The sequence below is a fragment of the Anopheles funestus genome, chromosome 2RL, assembly GCF_943734845.2.
Source record: "Anopheles funestus chromosome 2RL, idAnoFuneDA-416_04, whole genome shotgun sequence".
Classification (NCBI taxonomy): Eukaryota; Metazoa; Arthropoda; class Insecta; order Diptera; family Culicidae; genus Anopheles; species Anopheles funestus.
Window position 1 is genome coordinate 5,554,891 of NC_064598.1, and position 25,484 is coordinate 5,580,374.

The following is a 25,484-nucleotide window of genomic DNA, read 5'->3' on the forward strand; positions in this document are numbered from 1 at the left end:
TGATTTAAATATTTTTAAGTTATTTACAAATACTTATCATTTCATGGTGTACATTTAAATGGAAATGGTGATCAATCTCTTACTTCCATTCCCATGTGCTAGTTGGATGTAGTTTTAAAATTGGTTCGTGTTTTGCCTGAGGCTAAAACATGTTGTCCAGACTCGTATAAGAGCTAAAACCATTCCTTGTGGAGCTTAAAACATAAGGAAAAAATATTATGAGGTCAGACGATATGCTTTTCTTAAATCTATGTTATTTTGTCGTTGTTTGTCAGTTTAGTAAATATTAAACTGTACGATAACATCAAAGACATGCGGCAGATATTGAATATAACCCGATCTGTTCTATAAAACAAAGAGCAACAACATCCTGAGTTTGTAATACCAAAAAATAGAAAATAACAATGTATATGTCGCATGTGAAGATTTACTACATACATCCTCCATTTCCTTTAGAAAGCATTTAAATTCCCTTTATGGAAATATTTTACTTTGCTTACATGAAATCTTTGTATTCTTAGTCAAAACTCCTCAAGCCAAATATCTCTCAAAGATTCCATTAAAGATTAACGAAGAAAATAGTCTGAAAAGGAACTCTCAAGTCACATTTACTGTCGATTGCTTTAATATTGGAAGATATATCCGAACATGTAAAACATTGGAGAATATGCGAAATGTGCGGTTAAACGTTTGTAGGGTTTTGGGAAGAACGTGAGGAGAGGCTATTTATGTTTGTTTTTATGAACTTGTTACTACAAAATGATCGGCACAAGGGATCCGGTGCGTAGGTGCGTATGAAATAAAGGTCTACGATTGAGGTCCACGAGGATATCGTTGCTGAGCAACATCTTATACGTTGCCCCAAGGGGAATACAAAATTGCTCTCCATAATAACCGCCACATCCCAATTGAGATTGAACGGTTTCTATGGATGAGGTACGAGAAAGAAAGTGATTTCCGTAGTTGATTTCATCTTTTTTTTTCTAGGAAGGTCGAACGCTTGGGAAAGGTTTGTTTACCAAACTGTTATCATGCAAACATGCGAAATGTGTGTTTTGTTGTTGTCTCGTTTAATATTACATCCGTACCGAAATGTTGCTTTATTGCGTCTTAAGCAACGGCATAAGACGGCAAAGATGAACTCTGTTGTGCATAGATGTTAGTCAATATATTAGGTTGAAGAAAAAGAAATTCAGTTTCTTTCCGTTTCTTTCAATTCCGCCAAATACAAAGCACAACTTCCTTCCACGACCGTTAGTCCTGATTTGGTCATCGTTTGAGCTGTTTCTTCGCACTTTGACCACGACCGTTTTCGCACAATATTGTAGTATTTGACGCATTTCTTATCTCCATGCACCGTTCGCTTTAGAAATGGGTCAATTTCATTCCCTTTTTGGCAAACGCTTTGCAGATGGAAATTCGCTCCATCATGTTAATTGGTGCGGTATTCAAACACCAATGTTGTTATGGACGATCTATTGCTCCTGGGAGATGCTGATTGTTGACAATGTTAGTGATTGGTGGTTAAATAGACTCTTCCAATAAAAAAGAGGTGCATTTTTCCTGCCCAACATTTATACAGGGTTTCCATGCAAATTTATTGTCCATATATCTAAAACTTTCCTTGAAAAAATACGACGACATGGCATGACGACCTTTATTAGCAGATCAATTCAGAGCTTATAGCAGAGTAAATTTGTCTTTGTACTGACATGTGTTTGGTTAATATTTTAACCCAACTTTTAGGGATGAAAACTACTTCCTGAACTAACCTTCCTCAGCACATGTGGCAAACATAAGAAAGTCGCAACAGTGTAACGCAGCAATAACGTAACTGCATCTGGAGAAAGGGAAATAATTTCGCACATCGTATAGTTGCGTGTTGATGATGCCATTAGGTTGAAATGAAATAGAATAATCGTTTCGACGGAATTTAAATAGCAAGCGATGTGTTTTTTTTCTTTTTTCATTTCTACCCTGACTGACGCTCTTCGATGCTTGACTTTATTTAAACATTCACTAGAAGGAAGGCATTTAAGGGTGGTGTAGGGGAACTACTACATCGTTCGTTGTAAACCCATCACGTTACACCTCATTTCACATTTACTGCGCGGCTGTCTGCATTTGCCCGTGAGCTGTGCAATCTGAATTTCATTCATCTACTCGCGAGTACACAAATATCGCATACCTTGTACCGATCTTTTGGCATTGCATTATTGGCACAGTAGTGTAGTTTGTGCTGTACAGCAATGCAGACTTGTGCCAGGGGTAAGATGAGTTTTTCCACACCTTTATCATTCACTTTCCGTCGACTCTATTGAAAGAGATGTTGTTCGAAGGGAGGAAACAAAAAAGAAAACGGATTCTTTATTTGTTAATTTTTGTATATAAATATTGTATATTTTTCAACTAAAAACCTAATCAAATGTTATTTGCTCGTTAAGCATTTCGATCGGTCAAATTGTTGTGTAATATTTTAAAGAGTCCTTGAGCACCATAATAATAACCATCCTGTGTACCGTGTGGAAGACATGGGTGCGTTTGTATTCGGCATGAAAGCGGCGCAGAAAAAAAGTCCTCCCGCCCCACAAGACACAACAAAAACAAACAAACGGCCAAAACGGCAGCCAAACACAGCACAACACAGCAGGGACAAAACGCAAACGTTGCAAAACAAACAAACAAGCAAACACACGCAGACTCTGAATGACCTCACAGTTCATTAGCACACAAGTTCGCGGCGTGGCTCTGGTTCGCGTCGCGGAATCTCGTTATAAACTTTGCGTTTCGCACGGATTCACAACGAATTCCCCTCCCCATTTTGGTATGAGGATCAGGAGAAAGCGGGTGTAAAGGGATGGATGAAGAGTGAGTTTTTTTTAGCACGAAATAGAAAGAGACAGCAAAAACGTGTGATAGAGTCTGTCCCGATCTAGCATTTAAATCGAATACCGCGTCAATCATCGTGGTATTTTTTTCGTGTGTGATTTACTCACATTTTCTTCGGTAGCGGCTGCGATCGACAGGGTTTTACATATAGAGATGAGTTGAATGTTTGTTTACACTTTTTCGATATTTCGTGAGATGAGTGTGCACAAGTAGTTTTCATTCACATGATCCTTTTCATCAAGAATGGAACTTGCAATTGGACCGAATAGTTTACTAATCGCACCTCTCCGATGGTATGAAAACCCCTGTAATTCTAGGTGAGCGAGAATTATTTCGGTGGTGGAACATCGTTTGATGTGCCACAGTGGAAAGACGAAGAAAAATCCGATCATAGGTCACTCGACGAATGTGTGTCTGTGATTAAATCGAGTAGGCGGTTGAGACGCGAAATGATCATCAGCAGCCGCGCGCTCTCAAGCTTTTCCTCCTGGTGTAGATTAAAAACGCTGCCAATGGCGCGCGTCGAACGCTGATAACCTTTTTTCGGGCGGCTTCCATTTTTGCCAACAACTACGCCGAGTGTGTGTATGTTGGTGTACTTTAGCATTGTTGGGGTCAAACCTTTTGAGCTCGTTGATGAGATGATACGGTGAAGAATGCCGCACGGATCAGCTCCCATGGTCAAATGTAGTCTGTCCTCTTGATAACCTTTCCGCTCTGACCCATGACCATTGGTTGGTGTGGTGTTGGGAGTGTGTCCTCCATTTCGCAGGCAGAACAGAAAGGTGGTAAACACAGGAACAGAATGGAGATCGGACACAATTGCGGACATCTTCCGGAATCATGCTATTATGCATGTCATGGTGGAATTTCCATTTCTGCTTTTTGTGAGCTTGTTTCTTTCGCATATGAATTTCATCATATATGTCATTCGTGTTCGCCATATTGGTGCCGTAATATGATCGTTTTTTCAAGGTTCTGTTTTAGAATCTGTTTTAGAATGCTCGATAGCAGTGTTGTATTTATCCAAGAAGTTACCGAAATAGCCATGATATAGTCATCAGTTATATTCAATTATTCAGAAGTTTCAGCGTGTCAGACGAATTTCTAGAATAAAATTAGCTTTCTTTTGGGCAAGCTTCAGAGAGTCTAATGGGTTCCAGATTTACATCCAGAGACCAGAAATGGCTTCATCTCTGCCAGATAAACGTGAAACTCCTGTACAGAGTTTTTGAGTTAAAGTGGTAAATTTGAGTTAAACTGGAACGTGTTGAGGTAGCTCTGGAATTCTTCAAGGATTTTGTAACATTTCCAAGTTGTACTATTCTCCAAGTTTTCTCGACATTTCCGCTTGCAAGATCCAGAAAGTAGGAACCATAATTGCAAATCTTTCCGCAACTCATTCCAGTTCAAGTAGAACAGAATCCAGAAATGGCACCAACTTCATCATTCGTACTTCAGAACCTTGCATACGTCAAACCTTGTATAACATTAGTATTAATATCATCTGTTTATGTTTCTTCTCCCAATCTTTACAGATTAGTATGGAAAAAGCAAAGGCATACATCAAAAACGAATTACGTGGGGGCTCCCTAGCGCAACCGGAGCCCCCGCCACCACCGTCGCACCATCAACACCACCAGCAACAGCATCAGCAGCAACTGCCTCAACAGCACCAGCCGGTTCCAAACTCCTCCGCCCATCCGTATCATCCGCACCAGCAGCATCTGCAACATGGGCAATCAGCAACGTCGCATCCAGCACATCTGCTGCCGGTAGTGTCACAGCACAGTACACCGGTCTCAGCTGCTGCCTACCATCCGCACCACCCATCGGTGGGTTCCCGTTCACCCTCGGTCGTGTCGATGGACGATCCGGCCAACATTTGTTACGTGTGCGGTGCCCAAGGCGCACAGGACAAATACTACCTGCGGGTACGCCAGAACCCGGACAATCCGAACGAACCGCACTTTCCACTGTTAGAGTCACACACACCACCCGCCGGCGTACCTGCCTGGACACCGGCCAAAGTAGGAGTCAGGTCCTGTTACCTGTGCTTCACGACCTTTGCCCAGCAGTGGGATTATCATGAACGGGAGGGCAAACCACTCTCCCAACGGTTGTACTGGTTAAAGCGCACGGATGACAAAAACTACATCGGTGCGGAGATGAACAGCCAGGGCGAGTATGCGGCACAGGTGCTGGGATTAAGCGCGGACCATCTCGGTGGTGGTCCACCACCACCCGGTGGATACGGAGGTGGTGCACCACCCCAATCTGCGGGTGGTCGTCTAGTGTCCGAAAGTCCACGTTCCTCCCAGTCACAGGCATCAGGAGCACCGTCCGTGCCCTACCCTCTACCTACGCTACCGCGCAACGAAAGTCCTCTTCGGGGGGCACCACCACAGCGGAATGAATCACCTCATTCGAAGGGTGATGGAGGTGGTTCTAACACTACCACCGCACCACCGTATCATCCCGCGAAGCGCTTCCTCGAAAATCATCTCGCAAGCCAGCAAGCAGGCGTGGGAGCCGGAACGAACGCGGCCACCAACACCGTCCAATCGCAACAGGGCCCAACGTCGCGTCCCTCGAGCCGGAACGAGAAGTCAACTACACCGCGTCCGGGTACGCACGATAATCCGTCACCGGTACCATCGCCTGCCGGTGCGAACTTGCGCTTCGATGGCCGGAAGATGTCGTCCTTTGCGCATCACAAGCTCAAAATGGTGAACTACAATAATGCGGGTTCGGAGCCACACCACAGAAATCATCAGCATCTCGGCACGGCTGGTCCACTGTCGTCGTCGTCCACCTCCTCACATTCGACCCAGCAGCAGCAGCAACAGCAACAACAGCAACAACAGCTGCATCATCTTCGGCTGGAGGAAGAAGGAGCGTTGGATCTGCGGAATTCGGCCACCGGGAGTGTTGGTGGTGGTGGCGGCGTGAGTACATCTTCGGTGGGTGGTTTGCTTCCGCTCGGACTGGCTGACGAGAATAGTTTGCGTGGAAGTGGCAGCAATAGCAATGGTAGTACCGGCAGCACTGGCACGGACATTCTCGATCTCTCGATGCCGGACAAGAACTCAATGACGGAGGTGTGCTATGTGTGCGGTGATGAACATAGACGAGGTAGTTTGATGGAAATCGCCACCGTCAAACCGAAGGACGTAAAGGACCAGGAAAAGCCCTATTTTCCAATATTCGACGAAACGCACGCTAGGTAAGAGAGTCGAGCACAATCCTTTTTTTTCGGACGTGGCGATAATGAGTTTTCGTTTTCCTGTTTACTCCACAGACCGGCCCGGTCACGTCCGAAAGACCCGAAAGGAATGGTACAGGCATGCAAGGCATGTCACCAGTATCTGCTCAATCAGTGGCAACAGTTCAACGTGAGTATCTTTCAATATCGCGCATGAACATTCCTCAAAAGGGGAAGTTTTGACAAACATTGTATCATTTTATCTGAGCATTTTGAGATATTTTTCATAAGAATCCTATACATAAGCTATAAGGGACTAGTGATAGGAACTCCGGATTCATGAATCCACTTCTACTCCGACGTATAAAAGTCAGAGTATACTCCGAAGCAATAACTCCGAATTACCAGTAACTCCGGAGTAATTACTCCTGTTTAATCCGGAGTCGGTACTGGAGTTCGAATTCCAGGAAAATTGAAGATTTACCCATCACTATAGGCCAGCTGCAGAAGAAATTGGAACAGTCTCACGTCACGTGGATGCCGTCTTCTGCCAATTATGAATAGAGACGCATCAATAACTTCAAGCCATTTCGCTGAGTGCTCCATAATGCCTTAGGCATTTCAGACAAGAATTGAAGACTACAGGAAAAAAGTGTCATGTTTGGTTAGAAACTTTTATGCTCCGTAAAAGCTTTAAGGAGAGACAAACTGTCAGAACTTTATAGTCTGTCTATCGGCCGGCATCGTCCTACGATGTGACTGAGCTATTGGAATTCGACTAGTCTATGGCACCTTCTTATTCACTATGTTTGGGTTAGCTAAGTTTCATAGACTTCGATTTGTGCTACAGATGAGTTGAATCTTTTTACTTGATGGTTTTGTATGATGCATTCATTTAATCGATTGCCTAATGATGTTATGTATATTTCAGTTTACGCTTATTTGATTATTCTGTCGTTTACTCAGTGCTCCATTTCATAACACTGTGCTGTTTGTTAGTTTTGTAGGTTGTTGAGTATAGTTGGAAAACCCCGGAAAGCAAACGTTATTTGCTTTGTGAGTTTGTTGATTAGTGCTACATTTGTTTGGTTTGTTGTACCGATTAAAGCACAATAACTGAAGATTTGAGCAAATGTACCACACCTACAGCACAGGCAGAGCTTATAGCAAAAAGTATTTTGTTTGTTTGTGTTTCAATTTACACATTTGTGTGTGGCTGTATTGCAAAGGATGACTTATTGGAGAGCCCAGCCGTTTACTGCAAAGCCGCATGTCAAGAAAATAGCCTTGAATCCATCTTGATTAGTCATTGTCTTTTTTTTTTGTGGACAACATTTGGCTATAAATAATTGCATCCAAAACCATCCAAGATTGAAAATTTAATGAGTCATTACGGTCAATGGACAGTTCCGAAATGGTTTATTTTGGGGTCAAATCAATACTCGTCTTACTTGTTTTTATTGCTAATACAGTGAAGCCGTGGGTTTGTTTGCGCCAACCTACACAAAAGTGTTTTTATTCCGTTGTACAAGAAGAAAAAAAGTGGCAAAACAAAAACACTTAAGATCGAGAAGCTATTTTTACAACTCATTAACAGCGGCATTGGGAGAAGATTTTCTTTTTTGTAAAGTGATTTTTTTGGTGTCTACTATATCTCGGTTTCTTTCAAATTCAGGTGAATTGTTCAGATGACGTTGCAGTTTCGAGTCGGACATTAAAAAGTATGATTATTTTTGGATGTAAATCTAATTTCGCCAACTCAAGCGGTTGATTCACGTTACCTAAATGCTGTACAGATTCGGGGATGATAGAAGATTGATAAATTTTTGCCTGACTTTTTGCCACCCATAGTGTGTATGGGGAGGTTGTAAATTTTCACATCTCTCGAACCCGCTTATCCGCTGTTGCGCTCACTCATTAGCGCAACCGTACCGGCTTAGCCACTTTACGCGTGATCAGCTTCCAAACCGGAGGCTTAGCAGGATGAGTTTGGTACATTGTTTGTTTGGTGCACCTCCCAGCCAACAACAACCCCCCAGGGCGAAGGGTTGTTGTCAATTTGCACCGTCAATTAGCGGCACTTTGCGCGAAGCAGAAGCTTCCTATTGCATTGTTGTGTTCGGTTTTTACAGCCAAACAATCCGGATTGGGTTGGATTCGGTGGCACGATACGGGCCGCTGTTCCGACGATCGTAGCGGGCGATGGTCGATTTGAAGTGGAGGAAGATGAAGTCAACCTGTCGAGTGTGTGTGATTAGAAGAGAGTCGAAATCCAATATGCTTTGTGTACATGGGAGAAGAAGGGAGAACGAGGATAGAAGAGGTAAGGGAAGCAAAGCCAAGTTTAAGGGAAAGAAGAAGAGAAGGAAAAAACAGTTCCTCGTGCGTTAAATGATGCGAGATACGGGGTTGTGATGTTTGGCAGTATGATTAGACTGTTAAGACTGTTAAGACAAAGAAGAAAAAGAAGAAGAAGAAGAAGACAACCACTGTTTTCATTCCTTCTCCCGGGGGTCCCCTTCCATTATGTCAACGACGATAAGCTGAGATGCTTCGTGGTCAAACGTGACTCATCAATTGACACGAAACATATGACCTTTCTTCCATGAGCAAATGCAGCTGTTTTTTTTATTGCTCATCATGCTTTATTTTGCACAATATTTTCACTCATCCTTTTTCTCTTTCTTTGGGTTTTATTTGCTTTTTCTTTTTGGTAAAATTTTCAATAATTTTTCTTGTGTGTTGTTCTGTTTGTTGCTAAGGGGAAGCTTTATTAAGTTTATTTGATATTTAGAAGTATAATTTAATTAACAAATTCGTTTTTGTTGTTATCAATGTGCAAAATCCTTACCTAATTTCGCTAATACTGTTAATCATTCAATCGTGGTTGATGGGCCTATTGAAACATTTCCTTTGAAGTCCGGTTTGCACCAAGATCTACTGGTAGTGATAATAACCCATGTTTGCAATAAACATCCCTTCATATTCTTCACACTCCCCCCGCGCACATACCTTTCATGGCCACATAAACGCGTCTGTGTATGAGCCATGTGATAACAAAACCACCCCTCCCAGGGGGTGGAGGGTTGCAATATTATTCGCAACGATTCCATCAGGGGCCACGAATGTATGCGCGAGTGTGTGTGTTTGTTTCGTTGATATTGTGGTTTACGATGGGCCATGATTCTGACACCCACACGACTGTATGCCGTTACCGTGAGAAGACACGGTACGCAACACTATTCGATGCATGGCGCGGATGCTTAGGACATCGCCCAAGCCGATGGCGCTTCAGTATCTCCTTACCGATTGTGGGGTACGTAACGGTGCGGTGTAACACTGTCCCATACGCAAGGATTATATAGCGAGTTGTTTTTCGGATGTTGGTGTTTAATTCAGAAATTTTGGGACAGTTTAGTTTTTGTGTGGGTGATAAATTCTCCGTGCAACTTCGTGGATAAATAGTTAAATCGAAGTGTTTGTGTGAAGATAATTTCTTACTGATTTGAAAGCTTTTGTGAAGGTGTTAATATATTTTAAGTAGAACAATAGAACTAGTGTGGTTTTGAGTAGTTTTATTCGATTCATAATAAGTGAAATTCTCAAAGTCCTCGACTTCGTCTATATCGAGAAGTCACGATGACATTGGTATGTATCTATGTTTATATCATTCAAATATTTGTGTATAATTTATTGTTTATTTATTGTGCATAAGTTAATGAATAATCACAATATTAAAGTTCTTCATCATTACTTAAAAATTATAAATTTTGAACACATGTCATCGAGCCAAATATTATCTAAAGTAATGTATTCTAGTAGAAGGGTTCGACTAAAACGTGAATGCTTTATATTGGCGGGTATTCCTACCAAATTCGCTATCTTTATTCTTACTACAATAAAAAAAACCAGTCTCATCTTCATGGGCTTATCGTTGTTCGAACCTGCGGAGAAGTAATATTCAAGTCTGGGAGAAACAGCTAAGAAGCAGAACAAAGGGAAAGGATCGCGATAAGAAACCAATGAATTCCGGCATTTCGAACCAAACCGCTATTTTCTCAGGTGGCACCCGGAGTTTTAGGTGGCTTCCCGTCCCCAAAACCTTTACATCCCTTTATCGGTCCCAACGCTCCTCTTATCAACGGTTCTTCGTTGTTCTGGCAACCGAAAATTTTCACGAGCAACCGCTCCGTTTACAGTCAAATGGTGGTTGGAGGCTATTATAGCCCTCCACACCGTTATCGCCGTACCGTGTACACAAACCGCGTGGCCGTGAACTAATACCATTTCTAGTCCGCCCGAACGGCAGCAGACGAGAGCAGAGTGTGTGTCGCGTCGATTGGACGTTTTGTATGGTGTTGCGGTGTGGGGAAATCCAATTCCACGTCCACACACACACACACACGTATCTGGTTCGGCTGGTTCGAGCCGGTTTCTTGTCAAAACCGGTGCGAAACACGGTTGAGGCAAAGCAACCCTTTCCTCTACGCCACCGTTGTCGTCATCGCGTTGGTGGGTGATTGGACGGGGGAGGTGCGAGCGGCCTTTTGGGTTGTGTCGTGTGTAGGTTTTGTTGAGGATTTCATCCATCAAACCGATCCAACCCCTTATGCGGCGTGAGAATTGTGATTGATTCCGGATGGGGAGAAAGAGGAGGGGGGGGGGGGGGGGGGTGGATGTGGATGGGGAATGAAGGTGGGGTGGCGCTATCGATCGATTCATATTTTTACACGTGCTTTATTGTATCGGTTACACGCAACGTCCGTCTCGATAGAAAGAGAATTTAAATTCCATATAAAACTGGTATTTGAAGATGCTTATTCAGGCTATCCAACTGTGTCGTGTAAAGCTCTTGTTTTAACACACAGTAGATTGATAGAATTAATTTAATTTGAACCGATTCAGAAAGACAGCAAAATCTTCAACTGACAACACTGATAAGGAATGGTTTGAATAGGATTTGATATTGGTCCTGTCGTGTGAATTATTGGTGCTTTTACCACTAAACCATCGGCCGAAGATAGTTAGCTGAAAATAGAAATAAAGTTGAAGTTAGTGCATTAAAATTTATTTTCCAAAAAAATATCATGACATTGGTTGTCACCACCGGCTCTATGTCTAAGCATTATCAAATGAGTCACTCACAATGACTATGTTTGCCATATTTACTTAACCAAACGACCGGAAGTAAAGTTTAAAAAATATATATATAATAGCAGCTAGCTTATAAGACGCTGCAAAAAGCAAAACTCTTCATAACTTTCGCGTTCTTGCAGATATTACTACACGCTTGTAATGCTATCGGAAGAAGATGGCAATTAATAAAATACCGCCCATCCAGTCCACACAGTCACTAACTTTGCATGATGATTATGTTGATGTGTGTGAGCATTCCCAATAAGATTGGGTCCGGTTTGGTGGACTTTCGTCTTTCGTGTGGAGATCCGAGTTTGGAATCTTCGCAGCTCTATCATATTATACACGGCGTTTATGCATTTTCTTTTTTCGTGTGAAATTGTAAACATGAAATTCCGCGTATGTAAGTAATGTCTTGTAACCTTGTGAGGTCAGCCATGTTTATTTTACGCGGAGAGAATATTGGTACGTGAGACTTTTGTTGTTTTGTTGTCGTAATTTTGTTTCCCTCATCCGCTTATCAGTTTGCCACGCCGGAACCTTCTGTTTAGATTATTTCCGCTTCAGTTCCATAGGAATTTCCTCGACCCGATTGATCAAACCCAAACGCAGCCAAGCATCGTGCATCGTGCTGTAAGAGTCAACAACATCAAAAGAGGTGTTCTGTTTGACGACTCGAGTTACTGTGAGGCTGTCATTTTCTTGGGGGTTAAAGTGGAGGTAACCTCCCTCCCCGAAAGGTCGGCAAAACATTGAGCGATTTGTTGCGCTGATGGACAATTTTGTGCTGATCGTTCCGCGTTCATCTCTGTGCGCTGGATTGGTTCGTTGATGACGGATCTGCCCATTGACTGTTATCGCTATCGGCGATCGCGATGGCACGTGAAGTGACCTGCGTGACATGCTACTTCCAAAGGGCGACATTGATCTGGGTGGCAGAAGGTGACGAGAGGTCCTGAACGAAGGTTATCAGGATCGGATTGCGAAGTTTGTGGACGGTGGTGCGCAAGTACAGTTGTCTGGGAAGCAGACAAGACTCACAGCAGCGTACACAATGTAATCTACAATGCTTCAAAACATAAGCTGCTGATCGAACGTCTAATCGGCAGTTAGCTTTTATGTTTCATTGTTGTCGTTAAACACATTTCGTTCAAAACCTTACCTCGTCATAACTTCTTTGTTGTTTCTTTATCACACCTGCACGATATCTTGCTGCCCTACACCTGCCCTTACTGTGTCAAATTTGCATAAATTTGTGTATTGTTAAACCAGAAGGCAAGTCCAAACGGTACATTAATTACTGAGGGACAATGTCATCCTAGCAGCTGTTGAGTTTGTGAAACGAAATTAATGGAAAACATTAGGGTTTTTTTTTGGGAAATTTTGCAAAAATTTTAAACTTTTTTTTATTTTAATGCGAATCGACTGAAATGAGTTTCTTTTCACTCAAATAATGCTTTAAAAGAAGAAAAGAATAAAAAATAACAAAAAAATAAAAAAATATTTTCCACTTGAAAATTTCATAAGGCTTACCCCTTGCCATTTTTTTGAGAAATTTAGCAAAATTTCAAAATTTGTTTTATTTTAAGGCGAAATTGTTGCAATAAGTTTCTTTTTATCAAATAATGCTTGAAATTAAAAAAAGGAAAAAAAATAATAAAAAAATGCAAAAAATCTATAAATTTGTCAATCTAGTAAGGCTCATTTTTGCACCAAGTTTTGGCTATAACTCGGTCGGTATCCAACGGATCTCCAATCTTTAATCTGTGGTCGATAGATGGCACCAATGGCTACATTTTCTTCTTGGACGGCCATGCCCTCAGATGTCTGTGCCAGAAGTTATTCGAGGAACCAAGTTCCATACCCTGTTTTAGAAAATGTAAAATTTTCCTCATTTTTGCACCAAGTTTTGCCTATATCTCGGTCGGTATCCAACGGATCGCCAATCTTTAACCTGTGGTCGATAGATGGCACCAAGGGCTACATTTTCTTCTTGGACGACCATGCCCTCAGATGCCTGTGCCAGAAGTTATTCGAGGAACCAAGTTCCATACCCTGTTTGAGAAAATGTAAAACTTTCCTTATTTTTCAGCAATTTAGCAAAATTTATAAATATGATATATATTAATGCGAATTTGTTGCAATAAGTTTCTTTTCACTTAAATAATGCTTTAAACACAAAAAAGAATAAAAAATCGAAAAAAAAATTTTAAAAAAGTTTCAACTCGAAAATTTCACAAGGCTTACCCCTTGCCATTTTTTTGAGAAATTTTGCAAAAAAAATTCAATTGATTTATTTTAATGCCAATCGGTTGAAATAAGTTTCTTTTCACTCAAATAATGTTTTAAATAAAAAAAAGAAAAAAAAATTAAGACAATTAAAAAAATTCTAAACATTTGAAAATTTCCTAAGGCTATAGCTAGTGGGTCAAGAGCGAAAGAGGTATTTCAATCGCTCCGGTCATCTTATTGTGCGCGCTCCCGCACAGCCCACGCGAAAAAGAGGTGGCTGTATCGCAGGAATCGCTCCTGCGTGCAGCGCTCCGTGAAGTGTGAAACTTCGCTCCTGGGAGCGCATCGCACAATCGCTCCTGTGTGCAGTGCTCCGTGTGGAGCTACCTCAAGCGCACCGCACACTTTAGAGAGCGAGAGCGGTGCGCTCCGCTCTTGCAAAAGAGTTACTTGACCCAACACTACTGGCAGTTTCAGTACGAGTAAAGAGCATTCGTATGTGTAGTCGGCAAACTGAATCATTCTCACATTGAACTGTCGCCGTACGGTTGGCGTGTGGAAGAATCGTCATTCATAATTCTATTGTGCGGATCTCGTTCACTCGGTATAAAGATTAGGACGAATCGAGCGTTTCTGATTCAATACGCGCATGCCTACTTTACACGACAAGAAGGAGTATCAAATCCCATCGCGATCGTACTCCTGATCGTTCGCTGGAATATTTCGCTAAAAATATTTCAAGTCAATTGAAACCAGAAATGGCTGGCCCAAGACTTCTTGAAGTCGTCTTCTGTTCTGAGAAAAAGGTTGTTTTTCTCCACTTTTGCCATGTTGATGTGCTTTTCTCTATTTATTTATCATTCACCCCAACAATTGATTCAGCACGATTGAGCAACCATTCTGTGGTAGTCTATTTTAATAGGTTCTTGTTTTAAAATATAACAACAAATCCAAAATGAACTTAAATTTCAATCACCTAAGAAGGTTTTTATGTTCATATTCATCAATCAACCATCGGTAGAAGATCATCGACCACGCTATACCGGCGATCGGTGGATCGTTTACCAATCGAAACTGGAAAATTGCTTTCCACCGCTAACCGGACGCGACCAACTAATCAATCATACGGTGACGTGTGTGCGTTGTACCGTTTGCTTTACACTGTTGTATGCCAGTTTTTGTTAGTCTCATTCTCCGGTCTCCCAGAAACGATTACCATACAAAACGTGCGCAGTGCGGCTCGAAGCAATCGACAATAATGGTCATCGTTTATGGACGCTTCTTCTTTTATGCTGAGCCAGATATAATATCCCCTTGACGTGTGCGGTTCGGTTTCTGTTTGCTTCTTCGTTTTTTTTCTTCTTTTTTCTTGTCGCTCTCACCCCTTTACCAAAAATAGCTTACCAATCGAAATGAACGAAACCAGTTTATGATGGTTAGCCGCCATGTCGCCGCACCGTAACGTATCGTAACTAGTGTTGTGTACTGAGTTCGGGAGCTACATTGAGGCCTCGCCTCAATGTAGTGAGGCCTCTGAGGTAGCTCTTTTATTTTCTGCATGTAGCTCCGCACTCTCCGTTTTCTTCGAACGCTGTACCCACGGAATGCTATGAAACACGTTGTCTTTGTTAGTGTACGTTAGCTAAATGTGAGCAGACCAGAGCTTCTCGCTCTAGTAGCTTTGATTGTTAGTTTGACAGAGCGAGAAAGCATTAAGATTTTCGTACTGGGGAAAGGCCTAATACACGAAGAGTGCAGAGCGAAAACAATTTTTTTTATGCATGTAGATCCGTACTCTTCTTTTTTTTCGCGCTCTGTACGCTCGGAGTATAATGAAACACGTTGTCTTTGAAAGTGTGCATTAACTAAATCTAAACTGACGACGATCTACTTCCGCATGTGGACTAAACTGTACCAATATTTTTTTACCTTTAAAAACTAGCATGCTTTCTCCTTTTGCCAAACTAACAATCAAGCCTATCAAAGAGAGAAGTCATGTTTGTTTGCTGGTAGCTCTGTACTCCGCACTTTGTACTCACTTGCACTCTGCACACATACCCTGCGCAAGTGAGTGCGGAGCTACATGGAGCGCTCACCTCGCAGATGTTAGAGAGCTCTCGCCCTCTCCTCTTCAAAAAGAGCTACTTAGTACAACACTAATCGTAACGCCGTCGTAACAGTTGATGGCGCCATTTATGGCATAACGGGGTGTAGTGTCTCTGCAAAAAAAGCGGATCGCATTAAGTGTTGTGTGTGCATTGTACTCACGCACACTCGTGATCTTGAGGTTTTATCGCACCTGCAGCTGCCCAAAGGTGCTCTCTGTCTGAAGGGTGACGATGATGATGATGATGATGAGGAGGAGGAGCAAGAAGGAGATCTTTACTGCACCCGTGCTAACATGTTTTAAGCAGCGCGAATATCATTAATGAAGCTAACCGGTGCCGATGAAAAGTGTAGAGCCAGGCAAAATGACGTCTTCAGCTGGCGATGATGGGATCGCGTGCGTGTGCACACCAACATGGTTGCGCTATGTTGTTACTTCTCGTCTTAACCCCGATGGAAGGCGGAAGTTGGCGCAAACTGAAATTCCGTCGTTCATCGTCTGTGTCGAAAGGGGGGACGGCGCGGCGATGAGACGAATGGTGGGAAATTTTGCGAGACGTTTATGATGATGAGTTAATGTTAGTGAACGATCGTTTAACCCTTCAGTGCACAGTTTGTGTGAAATTTTCTTTTTGGAAAAAATATTGAAATTTCTAGAGTGTATTTTCTTGTGATCGAATTCAAACGAATTTGTAATATTTGAACATATTTTTTTTATAAAAGGAAAAGGATTTAACTTACAGTAAATGTTACAATTTAGTCGTTTAGTAATTTTTTCCCATTTTAAAATTAATTTTATATTTTAAACTCTTCCTCCTCGTTGGGTACGTTTTGTATTGACACAAAATAGGTGATTAATCTTTATATTCCTTCCCAACCCTTCGCAAAGGAATTTGGCAAATCTCGGCTATTATTGACCTCGGCCCACCCACCCCCAGCACATAGCGCCTTTAATCTACAACCGAACTAAAACGGTTGTATTTGTTTGTTTCCCTTTTTTTCGGTAACTTCATTGTCATGTTGGAGGCGTTGAGTTGCAGCAAGCGTAACGGCCGTACCCCATTGTGTTAGCTTCACAGTCGGCTACAGCAGTTCGGTGTGCTATTTGTTTTACTGCTCACACGGACACCTACCCCGAACCGGGAATGGGTGGACCTGGCCGACTGGTTTCTTCGCAATCTTCGTCCGATGGTGTGCTGACGGCAGGAAATAAATATTGTACGCTTGTGTTTTTTTTTTGTTCGTTGTTGTCATCCCTGAAATAGAACATCCAACCTCAACCCCCTTACCGGTTCGGGCCCACATCGTACTGGTCAATGTCATTGTCCGTCGAGAAATCGTTGTTTAACGCGCGTTCATTTTAGGGGTTGGTTAGCGAGCGTCCCACCTTTACATTTTTGCTTGTTGGTTATTTAAACCGACAGCCCAACCTAATGACCGACAGGTCACGGTGTTGCTCTCTTATATCATTCTTTTCGGACTTTCTAGTTGTTGGCAAAATGCTGCAAATTTATCGTTGAACGCGTGCGTACGGATCTTAAGTTCAGCCAACTTTGTGGTGCGGATGACTAATTTACTAATAGACCTTTTTCTCTCGTGCTGTATAATGAGCACTCGTTGAGAGCATTGTATTTCTTGTTTGATTTTTTTTCCTAAGGTTGAATGAAGCCGTGCAGTTATTTATGGGTATTTAAACGGCATTCGAACTTCTCGACACTTCTTTGTTTTTTTTTGAAACATATTTTTGTCCCGGAAATAATAAAACAAAATTGCAGAAGCAAACGACATAAACCCCCCAACATGACCGCATTTAGGAGCTAAAATTAGATGTACCCATCGGTCACACATACGGTTGGTATGTGTCCTCTCGTATGAATGAGGTGTATTATTAAAGGGATTTTCAGAAAGAAGGACAACTCACCCTTCATAGTTTGCACGTAGGCAAAGCTGACCATGGAAATATTGCGTCAGTGAGTGCCTTACTGATAACGATTTGTTAATCTGGACGGACAATTTTTCGCAATGATTGTGCAAGGCCGAGGCTTTACGTTTTCATTATTATTGATTTTCAGATAAGCAAGTAAAGCCGGTACGTGAGTCGTCGATTTGTGCAATGCTTGGATTTGTCGTGCTTATCGATGCGAATAAATAGATATAATAATGGAATTAACTGACTAATGCTAAACATGTGATGGAAAATCCTACGATAATTATCTAGTTTGCTTTATCATGATTGTGATATTACAATAAATTTATTGTTTGATAAAAGGGCTTTACCTTTTTTATCGTAGTCACCTAGTGTGGGTATTGTTTTAGTCTCAAGAAGATTTGTGCTTTATGCTAGGTATATTGTCTGTAAATGATTTCTATGTTTACAGTATTTCGAACAATTTCTTATCATTTGTTCTGTTAGGCGAAGAATAAAGCTATCCCGACATAACCTCATTTTATCTTATCTATCACTTCATGTGGCGCCGAATGCTCCTGTTCACATGCATGTCGTTGTAGTTTAAGAGGCGTACGATAAAGAGGCGGTAGAAAGGATAAGTGTGTAACAGTTACATTCATCCTCATCTCCCTTTTTTTTTGCAAACGAGGCTGCCTACTTCTCACGTTATCTTTGTTGATGTTCTGTTGTACCGTGCTAATGATGTACCTCCGTTATGTTAGCGAAGTGCTCTTAAAGGTACGTAATGCATCCTCCGGTGCGTTGCAGGAAACGCTTACACGAGATAGTTTTATCCTACACATTGGGTGTTTCAATAAGTTCCGGAGGGTACGTAAATCTCCTCTAGATTAATATTATTTGCTTGAAAATGATAACCTTCAGTCAAATAATATTCTACTTCTTTTTCTATCTACTGTAGGCAATATCAAACTCACCCAAAATCTGCTCTGGAACTGGATTCACATCTTACATTAAATAATTCAAATACAGTGAAGCGCCGATTATCGCCGATAAGCGAATATCACGGATAATAGACACAACTCTTTTTATTGATAAATATCTGTGTTTAGTGTGTAATGGGTAGACATTTTTATAAAGCTAGATGTTAGTTTCTTTATTTACACTTTGCAAAGTAAATCTGTTCTTTTATTTCGAATTTGAGCAAACTATATCATTCCCTATTGAGGCTTTTATTTATTGCCATCATCGGTTTTGCTTTTCATATGAAAATACACCTTCGGAACTGTCATTTCCGATCTGCACGGATAATGGGACAGCCGGATAAAAGGTATCCGGATAATCGGCGCTCCACTGCAATGAAAACAAACAAACAAAAAGATAATAACACAAACATTTTATTTGAAAGTTGAAAACGTTCTCAACTTACTTGTACACCTAATATAAAAACCAACGCCTTTCCCTGTCAGTGGTTTGACAAAACACGAACGAAACAGTATATATCGAAAATACACGCCGTGTGTTTATTTGATCCTGATAACTTTAGTAGAGCACAACTCCTTTCGTGCTCGTGCTATCGTTCGCCAGAATGGAGCATAGTCCTTTCATTTACATTATACAACAAGACCCAGTGTGTCAGTGCTGCTGCTACCGTCAGCTTTACAACTCACCCATCCCGCTCATTTCTTACGTTGTTACGCGGCAATGATGTAATTGGTCGGTTGGGAATGTAACTGGCGCGTGGTGGAAGTGGTAGTAAAAACCCCCCGACGCTCACTTACCCATACACAATAGCCCCCCTTCATCGCATACCAGCTAAAACTTTCTCTACGTCCTTCAGTTAGACAACTGACGCGGCAAGAGTGCGCACACACAAACGATGGGAGACCGCAAATATCGCCCGGCAATATCATCCTCCTCCACCTCTTCATGTGCGGCACTGTGTGTCGGCACCATCATGATGCCCTCGGGCACCGACGCTCACCCCCCGATCATATCGCATCCCCATTGCGTTGTTTTACAGTCGTACCCCACCGCCCGGGGGTCCACTCACCCGCATCAAGCGCCGTGTTTGAGCCGGTTTGAAGTGGAACCAATTTAAATGAATCCGGAATGTATCGTCCTACGTTGCACGCCTCTTCTTCGCAACCTGCTTTCCTCACCCAGGAAAGAAACATACAAGCCGAACGCACCCAGGAAAGATCATTTGCACTACCAAACACGCAAATACACTGGCAACATGTAGTAGTGCATCAAGCTGAGTAAGAATGGTCGTTAGTATATTATTGAAAATGGTTATTGTTTCATATTGTATAGAGCCTTTAGAGGTTTTATTATTGTTTAAATTAAACTTCTGCAAACGTAAATATTTTCTCAACAATCGAAACACTTAGCACTTGACAGTTTATTGTGATGTGACAAATCTGACAGCTGTCATCTGTCAAAATACTACTTGCAGTAAAGTATTATTTTTTTCAAATGTACTGTTAAAATATACCGTTTCGTGTTAGCGATTATTGCCATCGCTGTCGGTTGTGTGTTTGATCGTGTGCAACGAACTTTGGCTGGAGTCGAAGACAAAAAGCGAATGAGATGAAGTTGGATGGGTTGGTGCATTATGGTTTCCTACCGCTTCCACCGTTGCGTCGGTGTTTCGTAGCGAATTGAAACGAGAATCCATTCCACCGTAGTAACGCTTTAAAGTGCGATCCTTACAGGCCACCGTTCGACCGTGTGTCGGCAGCAAAGCCCCGGGGTGGAAAAGGTGAACCAGCAACAATTCTGACTCCTCCCGATGGCTAACATTCCTCCCATGTTTCACTTGTTTGAACCACTTCGTTTACAGCGGCGTGATGATGATGATGGTCCGTCTCACCACTGTCTTTCCTTTTTCCCAATAGTGTACCCTACCGCGACATGCGCCGTTCATCAAATGATGTGTCATTAGACCTAGGAGTGCGCGGAACCATTTGGAATGGGAAGAGACGCAAAGGGGTTGAAGAGGGCATGTGGTGTGACGTGTATGTGTGTGTGTGTGTGGGTTTGGATCTATTTTTAGGCAACGTGGTGGTGCACGTCTCCGCCTTTCCGTCTGGCGTGCCTTTCTGGCAGTTCACCCCCCTTTCCTTAACCCCTTATCCCACCTCCCCATCCTGCCCTTCTCGACTTGTATACAGAATGTGTTCAGCAACGCGTTTTCGCGACATCTTTGATGTGAAGTGGCGACCTGAGTCGGACGGAGGGGAGCAAACAAGACGTTTCACTGCCCGGTTTGCGGTAGTTGTGTTTGGTTTGGTTTTCCGCTTTTTGTGCTCTCCCTCCGGTCGCATCTCCGCCTCACGCTTCCTGGCGATCGCAAACCTTCGTGTGTAGAGTGTTGCCTCTCCCGTGTACGGCGTACGGAACACATTAATGCGCACCGACCGAACTTGCGAACTGATTGTGTCCAGTCGCGTTAACAATTTAGCCGAGACCGAGACCGAGGGAACGCCTGGGAAGGTTTGCGCGAAGGAATCCCGTGGAACAGCCGGCCCGGGGGCGATGGGAATTGATTAAGCGTCGGAAAGTTTACATTATTTATGAGCACGATGAAGCTTTTTGGGAGGAATCGAGTGGTGAGGTAATGCTGGAGGAGGAATGTTGTTGCAGTCGAAGGTGAAGGTGGTTTGGATTTTAGATGGAGCCTGAGCTGAAGAAGTGGAGATATTGGAGTCGGATTAAGACACTAAACGCTCCTGGGGCAAATGGAGCATTGGTGTGCGCTCGGGTCAGGAAGGTGATGGTCACCAAGCGGCTAAGAGACGCAGAAAACCGTCGACGACGTTTGTCCATGCATATTAACCCGTTTTCCGTCCGGCCGGTCAGGAAAGAGAATAGGAGCACGGAGATGAAATGCTACCGATTTTAATTGGAAAACAAGCGTGCGTCTTCTGGCAGTCAATACTCGAGATTGAGGACATGGTTTTGTTCGATGGTGGCAGAATTGGTGGTATGGTGATGGACTCGCTACCGTTTTGTACCATTGATTAAAGATGCGGATGCATTATTAATATGGTTGATTTAAAATCTAAAATATATTCGTACGGATCTTGATGTTAACCGAACGATGTTGCGTTTCGGTGGTGAAAGAAATGCTGGCTTTACAGACTCTGAAATGTTCATATTAAATATGCAATCTTTCTTTTAGCAAATTAATACATGAAGCCATTTCGCAACAGCCTTTAAATGGGTTAGACATTTAACATTTTAACACAATTTGTGGTTAATGGTTTTGTATTTCTTTTTTATTTCTTTTTGATGGTCCACCTGTTGGGGTTTCAGCGTGGGTTTGTGTGAATAAAAATCTCACATCTGAAAAAGTAACATCCAATGAAATAATTTGTTCCTTCTTCAGAAATTATCGTTTTATTAATCATTTCACTTAAACTACAATGGAACGCCGATTATCCGTGCTCATTGGGACTCAAGCGAATATCACGGATAATAGGCGCAACTCTTTCTATTGATAAATATTAGTGTTTAATGTGTAATGGGTGGATTTTTTTTGTAAAGCTAAATATTTGATATTCTTAGGTGCACTTAAAAAAAAACTGTTCTATGTGGTCGAACTTGAGCCAATTGCATCATTTCCTATTGAGGTTGTTATTTCTTGCCGTCAGCGGTTAGTACTCAATATGTCAATTCTCCTTCGGAACTGTCATTTCCGAGCTGCACGGATAATGCGACAGTCGGATAAAAGGTACCCGGATAATCGGCGCTCCACTGTACTAGCAAATCGAAGCTGTCTCCTTCTGTCATGTTTTATTCTCAATGGCGTCTCTACCTTTCAATAAAACGTTTCGTTTGACGTGCATGAATCATAAAACCATATCACCCATAAGTGTTAGTGCATGAACGGGTTGTTCCTTTCACACATCTTACCGCTCATAAACCACCTTTTTACATGCATCCGTGTGTGTGTTTGTGTGGAATAAATCATGTTAGTTTGACGGTTTTAAGGTGGAAAACCGCAAAAACCGGTAACATCCAAATCATCAACCGTTTAAACCTTGCGAGCGATTAAAGATAGTCTATCAAGAAGCTGGTTTCAATCTATAAACTCCAACCCACCGTGTCTGTTCGTGGCGATCGCACGTTTCCTGCCCGTCAATCAGCACAATTAGCAATTAATCAAAGGTTTTAAACCGTTCGCAAGCTTGGCCTCACCAAATCTAGCAACAAATGTGTGTCCCGGCTCTGGGGTGGTGATCGGTAGAGCAAACGCCATTAGTCGAAGTGGCCAAGAAGCAAAACCTCTGCACGCACGCTTCTTACCTTTACCGCGAGCTCGAAATGGAACTGGTTCTGTGCAGTTCGATCCAATTCTGTGGATCTCGGCACCGGAGGAAACGGACGCGGGAGTACGTACGGATGTGTTTGTGTGTGTGTGTTTGTGGGGGTGGGTGGGGAATCGTTTCTGTTCCTCCATCTTCCACGTCAGACGGAGACGTGGAATTGCTTTCATGGACAAGCTTATTAAATGAATGAATGTTTCCCTGCTTTTGTGTTGCTGGTGGCAAAAAAAAGTTGTACCACGACAGGAGTCCGCTCCATGTCCAACGAGGAAGTCAGTAAAACACAGCATAAATCCCAAGACCCCAAGGGTGTTGTGTTGTTCTAACTGCACGTCATAAAAAGATCGCATATCACAAATACGACGCCACGGGGTGGGTGAATGGTGGTTTGTGATGAAACCCTCCAGGGGCGAGGGGATGTTTGTAAGGGTGGGATTAGATGAGGAGGTAGTGGGAGGAGAGGGCGCACTATAAATGTGTCGAGTGTGTGTTCGATGGTGGCGATGTGATAAAAGCCGCAACACACGACGAATGAGGCCGCCCAAACGGCGCGCAAACTGATTCCACTCACGAACTTCGCCCACCGATTTCGTTGCCATTTTTTTTTGTTGGCGTTATATTTGTCGCGTGATGTTGCTTATTGACGGTGCGAAATGGCTAACCCTCGAGCGGTCATCTTCGATGCATGGTGTCCAAATTAAAAGTTTTGATTAACTTTTTAACTTAATACTTTTTTTAATAAGTTTTAACAACTAGTTTAAAAAGGATAAAATACATATGTATCATTCTCTCGATTGCTTTGCACATAATTACGTGCAAGGATATATGCGCCTGAAGATATGCAATATACATATATTTTTTGAAATATTTAACTAATAAAGCTGAACACATAGCAATACGGCCAGGCCGTTCTTTATGAATAAAAAAAAGCTGAACGCATTTTTGGATTATATATAACTTAAAGTGAAATATAAAGAGTTTGATCTGTAATTTGCATCACTATTCAAATTTAAGATAAAAAAATTATTTCAATCTATCAAAGTTTCATCATAACATGCATCAGTTGCATTCAGTTTCTTAGCTCTACCGCCCATAAGTCGCTTATCATCGATGCCATATTTGTTCAGCCGCTTGTACCGAAGGGTTTAGCCGTTTCCATAACACCTTCTCCACTCACACGCTTTCTGCCCTGATAAACAGTCTGTCCGGCTACGTCCGGTTTGATTTCGTGATTTGCTTTAGTGTCGTCTTATCAGCAAGACTTAGTGCGATATTTCTTACCAACCGCTTAATCAACCCGTGTGTTTTGTTTTTCCTGCTACCCTTACAACCGGCCAACTCCTCTCTTCCCCCTTTTGCCTGTCTAGCGGGAGGGGTTTCTTTCGTGCGAGCCGGTTTAAATTGGCAAAATCCAACAACAACAGCAAAACCATTTGTTCAAATCTGAACATTTACTAACTAAGGCGAAGGAACAGGAAATTAAGGGGGAAGGACGAGGGGTGGTTGAACAATGATTTTACAAATTTCTCGTGCCACCGGTTTCGTGGTTCATCAGCTTCGGTTTGATACTGATAAAAAAAGGGTTGCGTTGAGGGGTTTTTTTGTGCTCCGTTTGTCAGATTTGTATATTTGCTCTTTTTCCATATCCCCACAACAACTTTCGGGGGAGGTGGCACAAGACGCATTACTGTCGGAATGATGACACATATGAAGCGACCACATCAAATCTTATCTTAAGCGAAAGGCAATGGTGTATTCATAAGAAGGAAGTACCCATGGCAAAGAATACACTTTGTTTATCGTGTGCGGTGGCCAGACATGACATCAGGTTTGTTTTGGGGGCGAATGCGAAAAATACTAGTGTCGCAATTTTCATTCGTTAATTATGATATGATTGTGATGGGTTTGAAAAAAACGATTGCTTTATTTTGTGAATGATTGATTTTAGTTTTGACATGTTTTAAAGCCATTTCTAAAGCAAGTAATAACGATAAATGTTTTATGTAGATAATGTTAACAAATTTTCAAACTTTAAATTTAAATTTTCAGATACTTACACGATAGGTATATTTTATTCTTCCAACAAAGAAGCAATTACACCGCACATCGTTTCCAAAATCGTCAATCGTATTTTGTTACATTTTGTTAATAGCCTGTCCCTACATTGTTGGTAGAAACTAAAAATAAGTCACGAATATATTGGAACTTGTGATACATTGTGCAAAATTTTCACAAAGTTCGATTCGAACCAAAAGGAAAAATCGCATGGCATAACAGGTGTTGTACACCGAGCAGTGGAGGTTGTGTGTCCCACCGTCGATGCACACGAAATCGCCGTTATCATGACGAATAACGAAAGCAATATAATTAATTTATAACAGTTTTTTCCACGATAAGTTAAACGAAACAGTTCAGCGCGCTGTGTTTCGCTTCGATTGCGAATTGTTCCATGATGCGTTCCGTTTTGTAATTACTCAGCCAATAGAGCTGGTAAACCCGGCCGTACCTATAGTCGATAGAGGTTCAGGTATTTTTTTGTACCGAATAAATATTTCATCTAATGCTTTATCAGCTTTACTGAGACACAACATACCGGAAACATGATGATGGAATTTTGTCTACCACGGTGTCGGGTTTGTTTCGGTTTGACGTTACTTTTTGGTGTTCTTTCGATCTC

General features: G+C 42.1%; 1 protein-coding gene and 1 long non-coding RNA gene across 13 annotated transcripts in view; one reads left to right on the forward strand and one right to left on the reverse strand.

Moving 5' to 3' along the window:
• The window catches only part of LOC125774820 (uncharacterized), an 82,550-nt gene that overhangs the window by 13,357 nt on the left and 43,709 nt on the right, over window positions 1–25,484 (forward strand). For all 12 annotated transcript variants that reach the window (XM_049445072.1, XM_049445083.1, XM_049445071.1 and 9 more), the window contains 2 exons: window positions 4,428–6,115; window positions 6,191–6,284. In XM_049445072.1, coding sequence (XP_049301029.1) covers window positions 4,434–6,115; window positions 6,191–6,284 — 1,776 coding nt within the window. In that variant the 5' untranslated portion in view covers window positions 4,428–4,433. The remainder of the gene's footprint in view (window positions 1–4,427; window positions 6,116–6,190; window positions 6,285–25,484) is intronic.
• Window positions 16,383–20,155, reverse strand: LOC125774892 (uncharacterized). The gene is made up of 2 exons (XR_007421141.1): window positions 18,904–20,155; window positions 16,383–18,827 (listed from the first exon to the last, which is right to left on the reverse strand). It is a non-coding gene; the product is annotated as an uncharacterized LOC125774892 (long non-coding RNA).